This window comes from Gopherus flavomarginatus, chromosome 1 (assembly GCF_025201925.1).
Source record: "Gopherus flavomarginatus isolate rGopFla2 chromosome 1, rGopFla2.mat.asm, whole genome shotgun sequence".
Taxonomy (NCBI): Eukaryota; Metazoa; Chordata; order Testudines; family Testudinidae; genus Gopherus; species Gopherus flavomarginatus.
The window spans coordinates 60,705,336-60,725,393 of NC_066617.1; the positions used below are offsets into that span (position 1 = coordinate 60,705,336).

General features: G+C 46.7%; 1 protein-coding gene across 3 annotated transcripts in view; it reads left to right on the plus strand.

Moving 5' to 3' along the window:
* Positions 1-20,058, plus strand: part of ARID2 (AT-rich interaction domain 2) — a 165,731-nt gene that overhangs the window by 108,489 nt on the left and 37,184 nt on the right. For all 3 annotated transcript variants that reach the window (XR_007772046.1, XM_050936013.1, XM_050936014.1), the window contains 3 exons: positions 7,283-7,417; positions 8,134-8,333; positions 8,739-11,599. Coding sequence is in view for 2 of the 3 variants with exons in the window: in XM_050936013.1 (XP_050791970.1) it covers positions 7,283-7,417; positions 8,134-8,333; positions 8,739-11,599 (3,196 nt within the window). In the remaining variant the exon portion in view is untranslated. The remainder of the gene's footprint in view (positions 1-7,282; positions 7,418-8,133; positions 8,334-8,738; positions 11,600-20,058) is intronic.

Consider the following 20,058-nt stretch of genomic DNA (forward strand, 5'->3'; position numbering starts at 1 on the left):
AATTGACAAGCTCTCCTAAGCATGTATAATTATAACACGTGGACCTCCATGGGGAAGTTTACAGAGCTTATTCCCCAAGAGTCCCGTCAAGAACTTGTGGCCCTACTGGAAGAAGGGAAATAGGTGGCGAGAACCTCCCTCCAAGCATCCTTGGATGCAGCGGATTCTGCGGCCAGAACTCTGGCCTCAGGAGTGACGATGTGACACATCTCCTGGCTTCAGGTGTCCACCCTTCCACCTGAGCTGCAGCAGACAATACAAGACTTGCCCTTTGAAGGCCAGGGGCTATTCTCCAACAAAACTGACCCTAGGCTCCAAAGCCTAAAGGATAATCGACTAATTATGCGCTTCCTGGGAATGCACACCCCAGTAATCCAACGCAGACCCTTCTGCCCCCAGCCTCAACGCACCTACCCCACCCCTCGGCCACGACAGGGCTTCACTAGAAGACATGGCCGGGGTAACAGCAGGAGGCAGTCTGGTCCCCAAGAAGGTCAGAATCAGAGCCCTCCTAAACCACCAACGGGGCCCAAACAAAACTTTTGAAGGTGCGTTTGAGGACGGAGCACCAGTCTCTTTCCTGGATCCTTCTCCACCCTTCTGCAACCGCCTCTCCTGTTTCCTCTCTGCGTGGTCTCACTTGACCTCAGATCTTTGGGTCCTGCGCACAGTGGAATTGGGATACCAACTTCAGTTTGTTTTGCCCCCACCCTCACACCCTCCCTCCCCATCCCTCTTCAGGGACCCCTCTCACAAGCATTTCCTATTACAGAAGGTTCAGACGCACCTAACTATCAGAGCTGTAGAAGAGGTACTAAAGGACATGAGGGGCAAGGGTTTTACTCCCGTTACTTGCTAATTCCCAAAGCAAAGGGAGGTCTAAGACCAATCCTAGACCTGTGGGGACTCAATAAATTCATGGTAAAGTTGAAGTTCTGCATGGTATCCCTGGGAACCATTATCCTGTCCTTGGATCTGGGAGACTGGTACGCCACCCTCGATATGAAGGACGCGTACTTCCCCATGCGATTTACCCACCGCACAGACGATACCTTCGCTTTGTGGTCTACCAGCAGCATTTCCAATTTGTGGTCCTTCCGTTCGGCCTCTCTATAGCCCCACGAGTTTTTACAAAATGTATGGCCATCGTCGCGGCCTCCTTCCGTCGTCGTCACGTACAAGTCTTCCCGTACCTCGACGATTGGCTCATTTGGGGGCCCCCGGAGATGCAGGTGCAGCATCATGTGCATCTCATCAGAGATCTGTTCAGACAACTCGTCCTGATGATCAACATCGGGAAATCTGCTCTGGTACCCACACAGAGAATAGACTTCATTGGAGCGATCCTGGACTCCAGTCTCGCCAGAGCTTGCCTACCACAGCCCCGTTTTCAGGCTATGGTAGTGATAATTCAAGGCCTCCACAACTTTTTTCAACGTCGTCGGTTCGCACGTGTCTCAGTCTCCTAGGCCACATGGCCACTTGCACCTTCGTGACCAAACACGCCGGACTACGCCTCCGTCCACTTCAGACTTGGTTCTCCTCAATGTACCGTCCGGGCCATGACAGCCTGGACACGATCCTCACTGTTCCCAAGGACATCTTAGGCTCCTTGACGTGGTGGCTGAATCCCTCCCTGGTCTGTCCAAGGATGCCATTCCATGCACCATAATCTTCGATGGCCCTTATCACAGACGCGGCATCTCTAGGTTGGGGTGACCACCTTGTGGGTCTCCGTACACAAGGCCTCTGGTCAACGCAAGAAGTGACCCTACACAGCAATGTCAAGGAGCTGAGGGTGGTTCGTCTAGCGTGTCAAGTGTTTCGAGAACATCTCCAAGGCCGTTGTGTTGCAGTGTTCACGGACAACACAATGGCCATGTTTTACATAAACAAGCAAGGCAGAGCACGCTTCTCCCTCTTTTGTTAGGAAGCCATTCAACTCTGGGAGTTTTGTATAGCCCACTCAATCGTTATCTGGTAGTGTCCTTTCTCCCAGGAGTTCAGAAAACCCTGGCGGATCACCTCAGCAGATCCTTCCTAGTTCACGAGTGGTCAGTAGTTCCGGACATCATCCATTCTGTTTTCCAGAAGTGGGGCTTTCCCCACATAGACCTCTTCGCCTCTTGCGAGAATTAGAAGTGTCACGTGTTCTGCTCCTTCCAGGGACGCTCCCCAGGCTCCCTCTCAGACACTTTCCTGATAATGTGGAAAGACCATCTCTTCTACGCCTTTCCACCGTTCCCACTGGTAGACCATGTTGCTCGACCTGTCGGTGACCGACCCAATTCCCCTTCCACTCTGGCCGGATCTCATAACTCAGGAACACGGCAGACTTCGTCACCCAGACCTGCAGTCCCTCCATCTCACAGCATGGATGCTGCATGTTTAAGTCAATCTGAGCTGCGTTGCTCTGCCTTGGTTCAACAAGTGCTCCTGGGTAGCAGGAAGCCTTCCACTAGGTTGACATATGTGGCCAAGTGGAAGCATTTCTCCTGCTGGTCCGCTCAGCATGATACTGTCCCCACTCAGGTACCAATCCCTACTGTCCTGGAATGTCTCTGGTCCTTGAAACAGCACAGCCTAGCGGTCTCCTCCATAAAGGTTCATCTGGGAGCCATCTCTGCTTTCCATCCAGGGGAGAACGGGCGTTCAGTCTTTTCTAACCCTATGGTTACCAGATTCGTCAAGGGCTTGGAGCGCTTGTACCCGCAGATTCGACGTCCGTCCCCAATTTGGGACCTCAATCTAGTTCTATCCAAGCTCATGGGTGCCCCCTTTGAGCCTCTGGCCACCTGCTCGCTGCTGTACCGTTCCTGGAAGACAGCCTTCCTCGTCGCCATTACATCAGCAAGGTGAGTGTCGAAACTTCGGGCCCTCACAGCGGACCCCTGATATACGGTGTTTCATAAGGACAAGATACAGCTGCAACCACACCTTGCCTTCCTCCCTATGGTGGTGTCTGCCTTCCACGCAAACCAGGACATCTTTCTCCTGGTCTTCTTCCCGAAACCGCATTCCTCACATAGGGAGCAACAGTTACATTCCCTAGATGTTCGTAGGGTTCTCGCCTTTTACATCGAGAGACCAAAGCCCTTTCGAAAGACACTTCAACTCTTCGTAGAGGTGGCAGACCGGAAGAAGGGCCTTCCGGTCTCCTCGCAGCAAATTTCATCTTGGGTGATGTCTTGTATCCGTGCCTGTTATGACTGGGCTCACGTTCCAACTAGCCAGCTCACCGCCCATTCTACTCGGGCTCAAGCTTCATCTGCCGTATTCCTGGCCCACGTACCCATCAAGGAGATATGTCGGCATGTACCTGGTCATCTGTGCACACCTTTGCATCACACTACGCATTGGTACAACAGTCCAGAGATGATGTGGCATTTGGTTCAGCAGTGTTGCATTCTGCGACATCTCTCCGACCCCACCACCTAGGTAAGGCTTGGGAGTCACCTAATTGGAATTGATATGAGCAAGCACTAGAAGAAGAAAAGACGGTTACTCACTTTTGTAACTGTTGTTCTTGGAGATGTGTTGCTCATATCCATTCCAAACCCGCCCTCCTTCCCCTCTGTCAGAGTAGCCGGCAGGAAGGAACTGAAGGGGCGATGGGCCGGCAGGGGTATATATCCGGTGCCACTCCAGAGGGTGACCCAGCCAACCCACCAAGTGTTGCTAGGGTAAAAATCTTCCGACAAATGTGCACGCAGCGCGTGCACACCTAATTGGAATGGATATGAGCAACACATCTCGAAGAACAACAGTTACAAAGGTAAGTAACCTTCTTTTTAGTAGTAGCCAGGATTTGGGGAACAAGAAAAACAGTATTTTAGTGGAAGGAGCAGAAAAAGGCAACAGAATCACTGTGCTATGCTGCAGTTGTGTAACACTGTGTGATGACAGAATGTAATTAAACAAATCATACAACGCAATGTCAGAAGGATCTGTAGTGGTTATTTTTTGTCTGATTCTGTGCTAGGTAACAAAGTGCTGGGTACTCTCCAGTTATTTTTCTTTTTCTGAATTCTAAATGGAAATGAACCAACAAGATATAAAACAGGTGGCCTTGTACAGAAGTCTAAAATATGCTAATCATGGTATTTTTTCCAATGTTTTTCTTGGAGTTGAAGAATGGGAAATAGTCTCTTTCAGCTGTGTTTGCATGAAAGCTAACTTTGAGGCATTTTTACTCCGTAAAGTCTCTTAGTAAGTTTTTGTCACTGTCTTTTACTGAGAGAAGTTGCAAGGGAGTAAGTCATAATGGAATAATTTAGAAATATTACTATCTGTTGGAAGCAGTGGAAGGACATGCAAAAGAGAGACAATGTATTAAAATTAATATTCCTAATATTATAAGCCAGCTGGGCCGGAAGAAGGATCCCCTGCAAGGTAAGTGCACATCATGGTCTAGTCAACAACTCCCAAATCAAGATTATGAGATAGAGAACACTTTCTCTGACATTCATTGGTCACAGTGATACTGGTGCATATCATGGGAGGCTGACACTGTTTTTAATGACAATCTGGTTAGAGAAGGCAGGAATATTGATTTTTTTTTCATAATACCTATGCGTTATTACACAGAATTTGGATTCAATTTTTGTAACTATAGTAAAAGTTTGGCAAAAAAAAAAAAAAGGCATTATGTTTACTGGTGTTGTATTCTAAGTTCCCTGTAAGCTGCACAGCTGCGCAGCCACGCAGCAGCCTGTTTAGCGCTGTGCAGGCATTCAAGGAACCTGCCCAGGGACCTGCCGGGGGAGGGGCGCCCCTCCCCCCCCAGCACCTCACCTAGTCTGGCCTCCAACCTGCTGTGACCAGGGTGGGATGCCAGGGCGGGGTGCCTGGACATACTGGGACAGCGCAGCCCCAGGTGCAGCCAAGGCAGCACAGCCCTGGCCCGGACCTGCTGGGGGAGGGGCACCTATCCTACAGACCCAAATCCAGAGCTGCCACAGCAGGGAGAGGCGCCTCTCCCCCACAGCCCAGGTGCTGCTTCTGCAGGGAGAGAGAGCTGAGGGGAGACCTCTTTCTCCTCCCGAGCACCGTCCTGGACCCCAAACTCCTCATCCCCGGCCCCACCCCAGAGCCCACACTCCCAGCCAGAACCCTTATGCCCCAATCCTCTGCCCCACCCTAAGCCCCCTCCCACAGTCCGAACCCCTTAGCCCCACCCCCCTCACATGAATTTTGTTACATATCACCTCCATATTGGTGCACATAACAAAATTCATTCTGCGCATGAGTGGGAAAAATTAGAGGGAGCACTGATTGTATTGGCTATGAAAGAAGACAACACTAAATTCTCTTATCTGCTTTCTTTCTCTTTAGAATTTCCAGTTACATTCTGATTATAGTACTTTTAGATGATGCTAAACAATAGAGAACACGGTGTGTTTTTTCAAATCGTACAGATGATACAGCTTGTACTGCTGACAGTTTAAAAAACGTATCAATACTCTTTTATCCTGCATTTCAGCGCAGATATTTTCGTATTCTGTAGACCAGAGGTGGGCAAACTACGGCCCGTGGGCCACATCCGGCCAGTAAGACCTTCCTGCCCGGCCCCTGAGCTCCTGGCCTGGGAGGCTAGCGCCTGGCCCCCGCTGTTCCCCCTTCCCTGCAGCCTCAGCGCTGCGCTGCCAGTGCAATGCTCTGGGCAGCGCAGCTGCAGAACCCGGCCTGACCCGATGCTCTGTGCTGCACTGTGGCGCAGCTGGCTCCAGCCAGGTGGCACGGCTTTAGTGCCACCAGCTGCCGATGCTCCAGGCAGTGCGGTAAGGGGGCTGAGAGCAGGGGGGGGTTGGATAGAGGGCAGGGGAGTTCGGGGTATGGATAGGGTTCGGGGCGGTCAGAGGGCAGGGAATGGGGGTACAATGTGGGCAGGGGTCCCAGAGAGCAGTCTGGAAGGAGTGGGAGTTGGATGGGGCAGCGGAGGGAAATCAGGGGTGGAGGTTCCGGAGGCAGTCGGGACAAGGAGTAGGGGTGGTGGTCGATGGGGTGGTGATGGATGGGGGGCTGTTAGGGAACAGGGTGGGTTGGATGGGGCAGGAGTCAGGGGGCGAGAAGTGGGGTGGGAAGGGGCCAGGCCACACCTAGTTGTTTGAGGAGGCACAGCCTCCCCTAACCGGCCCTCCATACAATTTCCGAAACCCGATGCGGCCCTCAGGCCAAAAAGTTTTCCCACCCCTGCTGTAGATAGTTGTTGCTATCTGCATTTGCTGTCAGAAAGGAACTATTTTCCAACTTTCTGGGCTCGCATAGAGGATCTCAAAGAAATAAAAATTACCAGTTAAGGAAAATATCCTTTTTTTTTTTTTTTGGTTGGCTGTGCTTTTGTGGAGGTCCTTCAGGAACCACACATTGCCTTGCTCCCTGGGAATTTATTGATATTGCCTGGAGCATTGGCCAGAGCCAGTTGTTCGAGGACAACATAGACCTTCACACTGCTTGCCTCCAGGGATGAATGTTCTGCCTCTGTAGCACTCATAGTCCCTTATGATCCTGGTAGCTCAGGGTAAGGTTGTTACTATATCTCTGATTTTCCTGTGTATTGCAGTAGATCTCAATTACCAGATCAGTCTGAAAAACTTATTTTGGCTTGTCAGGTCAGCAAATTTTTGATGGAAACCTTTGATAGAGAATGAGTATGCAATGCTAAACTATATCTGACTTTTGATCTAAAGTTTAAAAGGTTGAAGCTTTTAAATATATAGTTTGTTTAACTGATAGACACAGTTGGGTGGGGTGAGGAGATGATTAAAGATTATATGGCAGTGAGGAACTGAGCTGTCAATTTCCAGACATTCTAACATTTGTGGGTTTTACGTAGTGTTTTTTTCCTTTTTAAAGTTGTAGAATTTTGTAGAGAATATATAAAGTTGTTCTGGGGACTTCATTGAAACACCTTTTCAGTCTGAAATTTTCTCAGATAAGTTTTTGGTTTGTGAATATATTACTAAGTCTTGCATATCATACACATAAACAGTAATCTCAACAGGATGTTATGTGATCAGTTTTTGCCATCTGTCTTAGTGCTTTTTCTTGTATTAACTTTAGGCATTGAGGTTTACATTGTGAAAGATAAAATTACATTGTATTGAGGAGGTTTTTTTAGGAGAGCACTTTAAAATGCTCTTTTCGATAATTTATATTAGCAGCCGTGTTACAGATTGTCCAAAATCCTTTACTCAGCCAGAGAATAGCGTTTCAGCCCTTTAAAAAGAAATGTCCATGTTGCAGCATGTTTCATTATTTATTTTTCTTTCTCCATTTTTAGGTTGAATGCACATTTTGAGGTGAATTCAGATTGCTCAGTCTCTCGAGCAGAAATGTACTCTGAATATCTCTCAACCTGCAGTAAATTAGCTCGAGGTGGAATCCTAACATCAACTGGATTTTATAAATGTCTTCGGTAAGGTGAAGAGTCTATAGAAGAATAAACAGAAGATTGTGGATGCCTAGTGCTAATCTGCAACTTCAAACTTCTTTAGGGAAATACCTACTCTCAAATGAGTTTTAAAGACTGCTCTGATCTGTTAGCATTTGGAATTTTAAGTATTAAAAAAAAAAAAAAGTTTGAGAGTTCAATGCAATTATTTTGTTCTTTTTCAAGACTTTGTTAGAGCTTGCTGTATGTGTTTGGCCATATATTTCTTCCACTTCTAGCTTTTGGGGGTTACAGTTTTCATTTCTCTTGTCCAAAATCTTGGAAATGCTAATTCTGGTGAACCTGTCAGTCCCCATAGAGGTAGCCTTCTAAAAAAAGCATCTTAGCATTTCACTCTGGCTGCATCTCTGCAGAAACAGGGATAGATGCTGTCACAAAATATCAGCCATTGAAAAATACTCTTCTGTTTGAAAAATAGAATGGAGACTTCCCATGCCCATTGCTTCTCTTTTTGGCAGAGTGAATATGTAATCCTGACTGCCTAACATGAGTATCCTAGGATCTGGATTTTGCAGTTAGGTACACAATGAAGTATTTGACTTCTTAGCTTTTGTAAATATGTTTGTCCTCTGTGCGTATAGAGCAGAGTTGATGTGCTAAAAATTGAAAAGAAAAAAAAATAATACTGGGAAAGGTTTGAATTTTTGTTACGTATATAGCTGTATGTTTGTGTTTGGCAGAACTGTCTTTCCAAATCACACAGTGAAGAGAGTAGAGGATCCAAATAACAATGGGCAGGCGCATATACATGTAGTAGGAGTTAAAAGGAGAGCTATACCACTTCCCATTCAGATGTACTATCAGCAACAACCAACTTCTTCTACCCCTGTCGTCCGGGTTGATTCTGTTCCTGATGTATCTCCGTCTCCTTCACCAGCAGGTTCTTTATCTTTTACATTATATTTTATATGGCATCCATTTTTGTTGCTTCTGAAACTACAGTAAAACAAAGCAAACTCCAGTGAAAAGAAGTTTTGAGAAACTAGTTATTTAATTTTTTTGTTTAATGCTTTATAGTGCTGGATGATAGTGTTGCTAAGTAGTATCTGGGTAGACATTGCATAGCATTTGACATCTAAGCCCTAAATTTGCATGTCACCAGACAAGCCACTCTTATGTCCACTACTAATCCGGACATGCTATAGTTGAGTTTAGAAACTACTTCATTTGGCTGTAATGATAATTTCAAATTTGGGATTTTTGATTCTTCATATTTGTGTGTTTTGCTTTCGTTTGGATTTTTGCATTGAGACTTCTGATTTTTTTATTTTATTTGGGTCAACAGGAATCCCACATGGACCACAAAGTGTAGGAAACCATTTTCAGAGGATCCCAGTTAACAATCAATCTTCGAATCTGACAGCAACACAGATGTCTTTTCCAATTCAAGGTGTTCACACTGTGGCACAGACTGTTTCTAGAATTCCTCAAAATCCTTCAGTTCATACACAGCAGCAACAAAATGCTACAGTGACTGTCATTCAGAATAAAACTCCAATTTCCTGTGAGGTAGTCAAGGCCACAGTAATACAGAGCTCGGTTTCCCAATCTGCAGTTCCTGTTACTATTGCTGTAGGTGGAGCAGCACAAGCTTCTAATCAAAATCACAGCAGTGCAGGACCACAACCATCTGTTGCTGTTGTCAGTTCTCAGACATTGCTTCACCACCAACCTGTAATTCAACAACAATCTCCACTACATGCAGTAGTACCAGGACAGATACCTTCAGGCACTCCTGTTACGGTAATTCAGCAAGCTGTACCTCAGGGTCATATATTTGGCAGAGTACAGAACTTACCAGCATGCACTTCAGCAGTTTCACAGGGTCAACAGTTAATCACTACATCGTCACAACCTTTGCAAACTTCATCTCAGCAGCCCTCTGCTGGTAACCAGCAACAAGACACAGTCATCATAGCACCCCAACAATATGTCACAACCTCTGCATCCAATATTGTTTCTGCCACTACAGTACAGAATTTCCAAGTTGCAGCTGGCCAGGTGGTTACTATTGCTGGTGTCCAAAATCCACAAACTTCTAGGGTAGGGTTTCAGAATATTGCGCCAAAGCCGCTACCTTCTCAGCAAGTCCCATCTACAGTGGTACAGCAACCCATGCAGCAGCAGCAGCAGCCACCATCCCAACAAAGTGTAGTGATTGTAAGTCAGCCAACTCAGCAAGGTCAAACATATGCACCAGCCATTCACCAAATTGTGCTAACTAATCCAGCTTCTATTCCAGCTGGTCAAACTGTCCAGTTGACTGGACAACCAAATATAACTCCATCTTCCTCACCATCTCCTGGACCAGTTACAAATAACCAGGTTCCTACAGTAATGTCATCTCCATCTACTACTCAGTCACAAGGACCCCCTCCTACTGTCAGTCAGATGCTTTCTGTGAAGAGGCAGCAACAGCAGCAACATACACCTGCGCCATCACAACAGGTACAAGTACAAGTCCAGCAACAACAACCGGTACAAATGCAAGTTCAGCCACAGCAACCTAATGCAGGAGTTGGTCAGCCTTCCTCTGGTGAATCTAGTCTGATAAAACAGCTGCTTCTTCCAAAACGAGGCCCTTCAACTCCTGGTGGTAAGCTTATACTCCCAGCTCCACAGATTCCTCCACCTAACAATGCAAGAGCTCCTAGCCCTCAGGTGGTTTATCAGGTGGCCAATAACCAAGCACCAAGTTTTGGAGTTCAAGGACAGTCTCCAGCTCAGCAGCTTTTGGTTGGACAGCAAAATGTTCAGCTGGTCCAGAGTGCAATCCAGCCCCAAGGGGCAGTACAAACAGTACCCATTTCTAATCTACAAATATTGCCGGGCCAGTTGATCTCAAATAGCCCAGCAACCATTTTCCAAGGGACTTCTGGCAACCAAGTTACCATAACAGTTGTGCCAAATACTAGTTTTGCTACTGCAACTGTGAGTCAGGGAAATACAACTCAGCTCATTGCTCCAGCAGGAATCTCAATGAGTGGAACACAGACAGGAGTTGGGCTTCAGGTGCAAACACTTCCAGCTACTCAAGCACCTCCAGCTGGACAATCACCATGTGCTGCTGCTCCTCCATTCAAAGGTGATAAAATTATTTGCCAAAAGGAGGAAGAAGCAAAGGAAGCAACAGGTTTACACGTTCATGAACGTAAAATTGAAGTTATGGAAAATCCCTCTTGCCGAAGAGGAGCTGCGAACACCAGTAATGGGGATGCAAAGGAAAATGAAATGCAGGTGGGAAGTCTTTTAAATGGGAGAAAGTATAATGACTCCAGTCTACCTCCTTCTAACTCAGGGAAAACTCAAAATGAGGCCAATCAGTGCTCTCAAGTCAGTAACGGGCCATCATTAGAATTGGGTGAGAATGGAGCTCCTGGAAAGCAGAACTTTGAACAAATGGACACACAGGAATTTAAAAGTGATTTGAAGAAGCCTCTAGTTAATGGAATCTGTGATTTTGATAAAGGAGATGGCTCTCATCTGAGCAAAAGCATTCCAAATCACAAAACTTCCAATCATGTAGGAAATGGTGAGATCTCTCCAGTGGAACAAGGGAATTCAGATGTCACGCAGCAAGAGACCGCCAAAGGTGATCAAGGGGAAAGGATTTCTAATGGGCCTATATTAACTTTGAGTAGTTCACCTGTTGTAAGCGGTACACAGGAAGCTGCAAAACTGTTAACCCAGCAATTTAGTGGTACCAACACTGATTTACCTAATGGACCTTTAGCTTCAAGTTTGAATTCAGATGTGCCTCAGCAACGCCCAAGTGTAGTTGTCTCACCACATTCTACAGCCTCTGTTATACAGGGGCATCAGATCATAGCAGTTCCACACTCAGGCCCTAGAGTGTCCCAGTCTACCCTGTCATCTGAAGTTCGGTCTACTAATGGCACAGCAGAATGCAAAACTGTAAAGAGGCCAGCAGAAGATAATGATCGGGAAACTGTTCCAGGAATTCCAAATAAAGTAGGAGTTAGAATTGTTACAATCAGTGACCCCAACAATGCTGGTTGCAGTGCAACTATGGTTGCTGTGCCAGCTGGAGCGGATCCAAGCACTGTAGCTAAAGTAGCAATAGAAAGCGCTGTTCAGCAAAAGCAGCAGCATCCAACAACATATATACAAAGCATGGTCACGCAGGTAGGTTAAGCAAACTTTTTGTGTTTATTTTACCAAATATGATTTGTAAAAGAAACAGATATGTCAAAATGTAAAATTGCTATTCTGATATTATCTCCCATGTGGGATTTAAAATCTTCATAAAATCATTGTTTTTGTGCTCCCACTTAAGTTGTTCTGACAGTTCTCATTCTGTTTTTATGCCAGGTATAGTAGTGTAGTTTAAATTTATTTAAAAGAATTAGTCTAACAGGTTGCAACTTGATTATGCATCAAGGGAAAACTCCTTATGTTTACTTTTCTATTATTTAATTGCTTTGTTATTTTGAAGGTTAAAAATAGTCGCTTGTATTTTAGAATCTTAAAATTATTTGTTTTATCATTTCTTGCTCTCAAAGTTGTCGATATCTTGCCTCCTCACTTAGAATAAGTGTTCTATTAGGTGGCAATCTGTACTTTTGTGTAATGTTTTATATTCTGTTCTTACACATTTTGTTAGTAGCTCTCACATAAATATATTTCTGAGGAGTGAATTTCAAACGATTTTTTCTGTATAGCTATCATTAAATGTCTCAGTTGATTATACTTCTACTATGGTCTTTGAGCTTACTGAAATAAGTTAGTTTTTGGGTTTGGAGATCTGTAAAGGATAATAAACGTTTCAGTTTAGGTTTACTCCAGTCAGTCGAAAATAGTGTTTGTCCATTGGTCAAAAAGGATGCTATTTATTTCCACCATAGCTTCTGATCCTGCAATCAAATCTGATGGACTCTACACAGGTATATGAGTCTGTTGCATAGATCAGCTTGGAGGATAGGGGGCCTTAGTTTCTTTCTGAGATTAAATTTTATTTACCTTTATAAGTGCGAGCTTCATCGTACCTCACCACCAGCGTAGGCTATAGTTTGTATCCATTCTTAATATGACATTTAGCATCTACTGTCCTATTGTAAATAAGATTATTTCAGTTTGTACAGCTCAGTATCATTTTGCAGGAACATTCCTGATCATATTCAAAATTATTACATTCTCTAGAGTTATTTTAGCACAGCATATAGTTAGATATCCCTTAATTTCATGTAAGGAGAATTCATTTTAAGAAACTTTTCATATTCTGAATTAGAGCAAAAGAGATATCAACTAATTTGAGGGTGGTAAGAGGAAGACAGATTATAGGGGGCGGGAATCAGAGAAATCTTTGTTTGGGTTAGTGTTCTTAGGCGTTGAGTTAAGAAACTTTTATTACACCGCTACCCTACTATACTACGACCCGATATAACACAGGTTCGCATATAGCACAGTAGCTGCGGGGCTATGGTGGCACTTTAAGGGTCCAGGGCTCTGGCTGCTGCAGGGAGCCTAGGGCCCTTTAAATCCCCACTGGAGCCCTGCCGCTGCTACCCCAGGGCTCTGGCAGCGGGGCTCGGGCAGTGCATTAAAGGGTCCATGGCTGTGGCTGCTGCAGGGAGCCCCGGGCCCTTTAAGTCACCGTCGGAGCTGCGGCAGCAGGGCTGGGCTGGCGATTTAAAGGGTCCAGGCTCCCCACAGCGTCCGGAGCCCGGAGCTCTTTAAATCACCGCCAGAGGCCTGCCACTGCAGCAACGAGGCCTGCCGGCAATTTAAAGGGCCATGGGCTGCTGTGGAGAGCCCCAGGCCCTTTAAAACACCGCTGGAGCCCTGCTGCTGCTACCCTGGGGCTGTGGCAGCGGGGTTTGCCGGCGATTTAAAGAGCCCAGAGCTGCTGCGGGGAGCCCCGGGCCCTTTAAATCACCGCTGCAGCCCTGCCACCGCTACCCCAATATCACTTATAACGCGGTAGGGATTTTTGGCTCCCCACAGCCGCGTTATATCAGGGTAGTGGTGTACTTTTTCAGTATTTAGTATATGTAGATTATGGATACTAAATAATACTGATGCCTGATCATAAGGATGGTACTCCTGCACTTTCATCAAGTTAGACTTCTTCTGAAATCTGTGTGATGCCTTAGCTCTTTTCCTGAAGAGATTTCTTGTCTAAAGATTAATAATTTTCTTTTGACTGTGAGAACACATGCTACTTTGTGAAAAATTTGAAAATCTAAATAAAAGTCAAAGATGTACATTATTCTGATTTACACATGAGCTTTGATTTGAATAAAAGTTGTTTGACAACAAAAGAAAATTCCCAATGTGCAGCAGAAGGGTTCATGAGATTTTGGTAAGTAATATCTTTTCCCTAAAATGGATACATCAGCTATGCATTGCTTAGAGTACAGAGTGTGGGAGGTTTTTCGTGTTTGTGCAGTTGGATTTTTTTGAGTAACCTCATTAAAGATCCTATGTATATAGAAAATGGTAGAAGTGTCTTATCAAGGATTGACCTTATTGTTTTTAACTAAAATAATTGACTGTGGATATTTATTTCCTAGACACAGAGCTGATCTGAATTAACAGCTCTGAGAAACATTTTCTAACAGACAGTTATTCTTTCAGATGTTGAGGAAGAGAGTGAGAGAAAAATATGTGTGATTTTTTTTTTAACTTGAAATATATCACCTGTGGTTCTGCCATATTACTGCCATAGACTAAAAAAACCCCAAAACCAATCCTTTTTTGAGGTAGTTTTTATTCTTATGCCTCATTCTTAAGGCTAATATTTTGTCATGGATATTTTTAGTAAAAGTCACAGGCAATAATGAAAAATTCACAGAAGCCTGTGACCCGTCCCTGACTTTTACTAAAAATATCCATGACAAAAGAGAGAGCCTGAGCAGCTGCTGGAAGGCTGAGAGCCTCAGGGGCCCTCCCTGCTGGCAGCGCTGAGTTGCGTCGGGCCCACCCTTCCTCCCTGGGCAGCAGGAGAGCAGCCAGGAGCTCTGGCATCCCCTCTGGCACCCACGGAGGCGGAGAGCTCTGGGGGACTACCCTGCCACCTGCAGAAGTGGCTGGGAGCTGTGGGGATCCGCCCCCAATCCATGGAGGCAGAGAGCTGCTGGGGTTCCCCCATGCCGCTCGGGGTGACCAGGAAGCCTGGGGGTCCCACTGGGTGCCCGCGGAGGCAGAGAGCGGCAGGGTCCCCAATGCTACCCACAGGGGCAGCGTGGAGCTGCGGGGGCATCCACCTGCTGGCACTGGCTGAAGTCACGGAGGTCTTTAGATGTCACAGATTTTGTGACCTCTGTGACTAAATCTCAGCCTTACTCATTTTCATTTCCTCATTATTCCCTACTGCATTTCTCATCCTTTTACAGAATGATACTGCCAAACGCCTTGTCAAGTGAAAAAAAGGAACACACAGAACTTCCACTGAGGCTTCTATTAGTTAGTTTGATTGATAAACAAAGAAACTCAAAAGATGATTTGCTAAAAAGAGGCTAAAATAGCGAAAGAACACATTAAAAATTACTTAGACAAATTAGATGTCCTAAAGTCACCAGGACCTGGTGAAATACATCCTAGCATACTCAAGAAGGTGACTGAAGAGATATCTGAGCCATTAGTGATTATCTTTGAAGAGTATTGGAAGATGAGATTCCAGAGCACTGGAAAAGGGCAAATATAGTGCCCATCTATAAAAAGAGAAATAAGGACAACCTGAGAAATTACAGACCAGTCAGCTTAACTTATGTACCTGGAAAAATAATGGAGCAAATAATTAAGCAATCAATTTGCAAACACCTAAAACAGGCCTGCACAGTTCTTAAAGCGGCAAGGGCCGTATGTTGTGCAGGCCTGACCTAGAAGATGATAAGGTAATAGGTAACAGTCCACAAGGATTTGTCAAGAACAAATTGTATCAAACCAACCGAATAGCTTTCTTGTTACATGTTAATAAGCATTGTGGATAGCAGGAAAGCGTTAGACATGGTATATCTTGACTTTAGTAAGGGTTTTGATACTGTTGTGCATGACCTTCCCATAAACAAACTAGGGAAATACAAACTAGATGGAGCTACTATAAGGTGGGTGCATAACTATTTGGAAAACTCTTTCCGGAGAATAGTTATCAGTGGTTCACGGTCAAACTGGAAAGGCATATAGAGTGGGGTCCCACGGGGATCAGTGCTGGGTCCAGTTGGAGGTGCTTTGGAGGATAGGATTAAAATTCAAAATGATCTGGATAAACTGGAGAAATGGTCTGAAGTAAATAGGATGAAATTCAATAAGGACAAATGCAAAGTATTCCACTTAGGAAGGAATAATCAGTTGCACACATACTAAATGGGAAATGATTGCCTAGGAAGGAGTACTACAGAAATGGATCTAGGGCAGTGGTTCTCAAACTAGGGCTGCCGCTTGTTCAGAGGGAGCCCCTGGCGGGCCGGGTCGGTTTGTTTACCTGCCGCGTTCACAGGTTCGGGCGATTGCGGCTCCCTGCTCCAGGCCAATGGGAGCTGCAGGAAGCGGCACGGGCTGAAGGATGTGCTGGCCTCCCTTCCTGCAGCGCCATTGGCCTGGAGGACCAACCGTGGCCAGTGGGAGCCGCTATCGGCCGAACCTGCAGACGTGGCAGGTAAACAAACCAGCCCAGCCTGCAAGGGGCTTTCCCTGAACAAGCGGTGGCCCTAGTTTTGAGAACCACTGGTCTAGGGGACAGAGTAGACCACAAGCTAAATATGAGTCAACAGTGTAACACTGTTTCAAAAAAGGCAATCATTATTCTTCTTCAAGTGCTGTCCCTGTGGGTGCTCCACTCTAGTTCCTCTAGGTGACGGTGCGTCTCGGCGCTGTTGATTGGAGATTTTCGGTAGCAGTGCCTGGTTGGGGCGCATGCACTCAGTTGGTATCTCCCGCCTCGTTGAAATCTTCCTGAGTGCATGCACCCCACACCCTCCTCAGTTCCTTCTCAACCGTCCTTGGCTGACGACGGGACTCGGGGCAGTGCTGCCTTCTCTTCCCTGGTCTCTATAGGAAACAGTAACAAAGAACATAGAAATAATTATTAATTACTTCCCAGTTTTCCCAGTTGTTTCCCTTCCTTTTGTATAGTTACATAGGTAGTTAGTTTAAAAAAAAAAAAAAAAGCCCCTCAGGCTTGTCTCCCATTGAGACACTCTCCTTGGCCATCTCTAATTCATAATGCCAGGAGCTTCAGGATTCAAAAAATGCATCTCCTGTCAGGATTCCATGCCATGGTTAGATGGGCACTCACATTGTGTGAAGTGCCTCGGGGACACCCACATCCCCGCAAAGTGCCTCCATTGCGCGAGCCTCAAGTCAAGAGCTCGTCATGACAGGGATCTGCGGCTCAAAATCCTGATGATGGAAAAATCCTTACAGCCACTGTCGGAGACGGGAAAGGCTAAACCCGTTCCCTCACGCTCCCCAGCCAGATCGAAACCGGTGGAAAGCGTTGCTTCACCCTCCCTGGAGCGGAAGCAAGAAGCACAACAGTCTCACAGAAGAGACTCTAACAAGGATCGGGTGTCTCCCGCGAGATCCCTGCCCTCTGTGCTGACAGCACCAAAGACAGGAGCCTCAGCCTGCTCTAATGCCTCAGCCACAGCTGTGACAGAGCACAGAGGCAGCGACCCGACCTCCTGCGCCGGGAAGGTCCTTGTGGATCTGGTCCCCTCAGCGCCGCAAACAGCCGCGGCGCGGACACCTCGCTCCCCCTCGGCACCGCAAATGGGCACAGCGCTGGCACCGCGCTCCTCCTTGGCACGGACAACGGCCGCGGTGCTGACAGCGCGCTCAGCCGCAACAGCGAAAACGGCCGCAGTGCCGACAGTGCACTCAGTCTCGGCACCGAGAAGAATGTCAGCACCGAGCCTGTTTTCTACCCGCACACCAGCAGAAGACCTCCTGCAGGGCACCTCTAAGCAGTCTGCAGCAACACTCTCATTCTCACTTTCTCCTACTAATGAGCTAGAGCAGAGAGCAGGCTCAGCCCAGGGAGCAGGAGCAACAATTTCTCACCCAAAGTGACCTTTCAGTGCCACCTGAGCCTAACTCTCCGCTCCTAGACATACAGGACTCATTTCTTGAACCGCCTCTCTCTCCACCTGAACTGGCTTTCACTGATGGGGAACTTGATTTACAGCGGCAAGCGGAGTTCTCGTCTCCTGCTTCTCCTCCACAGGCACCTCTACCACCTCAGGTAATGGCTCAAGGTCAACAACCTCAGTTTCCCTACTTTGCCCCCCCCGTGGGCGGGACCTGGGTTCTCCTACCCTATGTCTTGGCCTCAGTGGTACCCGTGGCAACATCCTCCTACCAATCATCCTCCTTCCATGCCTCAATCTCTTGCTCCGTCCACTTCTAGGGTGCCTGAGCCCCCTCCTGAGACTGGGAGCTACGCACCATATCCTAACTCACCGACCCTTAACTCTCCACTAGGCTCGGATGAAGCCCTCCTCCCTGCACTTCCACAGGCCGTGGACGACTGCAAACAATTTCAAGAACTTTTTAGGAGGGTGACACTCAGTCAAGATATCCCCTTAGAAGAGGTTCAGGAGACGCAACACAAACTCCTCAGAATCCTTCAACCGTCTGCGCCCTCAAAAATTGCGCTCCCTATAAATGAAGCAGTCATGGAGCCAGCTGACACACTCTGGCAAACCCCAGCCTCCTTAGTACCAACTTGCAAGAAGGCAGAACGTAAATACTATGTCCTTGCAAGGGACGCAGACTTCCTATTTTCTCATCCACCACCGAACTCTCTTTTCATGGATGCAGTTGCACAGAGGACGAAACAGTCACAATATCGACCCACCCTGCAAGACAAGGACCTTAGATGCTTTGACTTCCTGGGCCGCAAGTTTTATACATCCTCCACGCTACAATTCAGAATTGCAAACTATTCTGCTCTCCTCGCCAGTTATGATTTTGATAATTACAGTAAACTTTTTGAATTTGCCTCCTACATTCCAGAGGATAGAAGAGCAGACTTCAAATCAATCCTGAGTGAGGGCCAACTGATTTCCAGAACGGCCCTACAGGCATCTTTAGACACGGCGGACACAGCAGCCTGTACCACTGCAACTGCTATGGTTATGCTTAGATCCTCATGGCTGTCTGCATCTGGCATTCCTAAAGAACTCCAGACCAAAGTGGAGGATCTCCCCTTTGATAAGGACAAACTTTTCTCCAAATAAACTGATGAACCCCTCCATACCTTGAAAGATTCTAGAGCAACACTGCGCACCCTGGGCATTCACCCATCCCTTCCCAGGAGACAACGATACCAACCCTACCAAAGACCACGCACACATCAGTACTATTGTCCTCAACCTGGGTCATACGACACAACTAGGAATCGTACTAAACCCCTCAAGCGCAGACAAAATCAAAATCAAGCCACCACCTTCCGTCCGGGCAATAAACAACAGTTTTGAAATGTTGGTCGAAGGCCTGCACAACCACCTCTTGATTCCACTGCTTACTTGCCCATTTGGCCACCGCCTCCAGAATTTCCAACATGCCTGGCAGTAGATTACACAGGACTGCTGGGTCCTCGAAATAGTTCAGGCCGGTTCCTCCATCCCTTTTATATCCTCCCCTCCTACTCTTTCCCGTCCCTCTTCAGGGACCCTTCTCATGAGCAATTACTTCGCACAGAAGTGGCACATCTTCTGCAACTAGGCGCAGTGGAACCTGTGCCGATGCAACATCAAGGCACAGGTTGCTACTCCCATTACTTTCTAACGCAGAAAAAGACCAGCGGATGGAGGCCTATACTAGACCTACGCCGACTGAACAAATTCGTGAGGATACAAAGATTCAAGATGGTCACACTGGGCACAATAATACCTGCATTGGATCAAGGGGACTGGTTCACAGCCCTCGACCTACAGGATGCTTAGTTTCATATATCAATTCATCCAGCTCACAGACGCTTCCTAGGATTCACAATCGGTCGTGACCATTTTCAATACAGAGTTCTTCCTTTCGGACTCTCCACAGCACCAAGACTTTTTTCCAAGACTCTAGCTGTGGTTTTGGCTCACCTCCGCAAACACGGGTTCACACTGTTCCCCTACCTGGACGATTGCCTCATCAAGGGCAACTCCTATGGCGAGACACTTCAAACTACGCGTTTCGCCATTTCCCTCTTTCACAGTCTAGGCCTCCAAATAAACTTCCAAAAATCCACCCTGACACCTATACGACAGATCGAGTTCATCAGAGCTCATCTCGACTCAACCCAGAGCAGGGCCTCGCTCCCATACAACAGATTCCTCGCTATCACGCAGCTCATACGCACGCTCTCTATTTGTCCCAGGACACAAGCAACAATCTGCCTACAGCTCCTCGGCCACATGGCAGCCACTACCTTCGTGGTTCAACACGCTAGGCTACACATGAGATGTCTCCAGGGCTGGCTCAACTCCAGTTTCAAACTCAACAGGCACACCTTAGGGATGCTACTAACTCCTCCTCCCAATGTTATAGCTTCCCTACAGTGGTGGACAAGTCCAGAAAATCTCTGCACAGGTGTTTCCTTCCAGCAACGATCCCCAACGCTCATGCTCACCATGGATGCTTCCCTAATCGGTTGG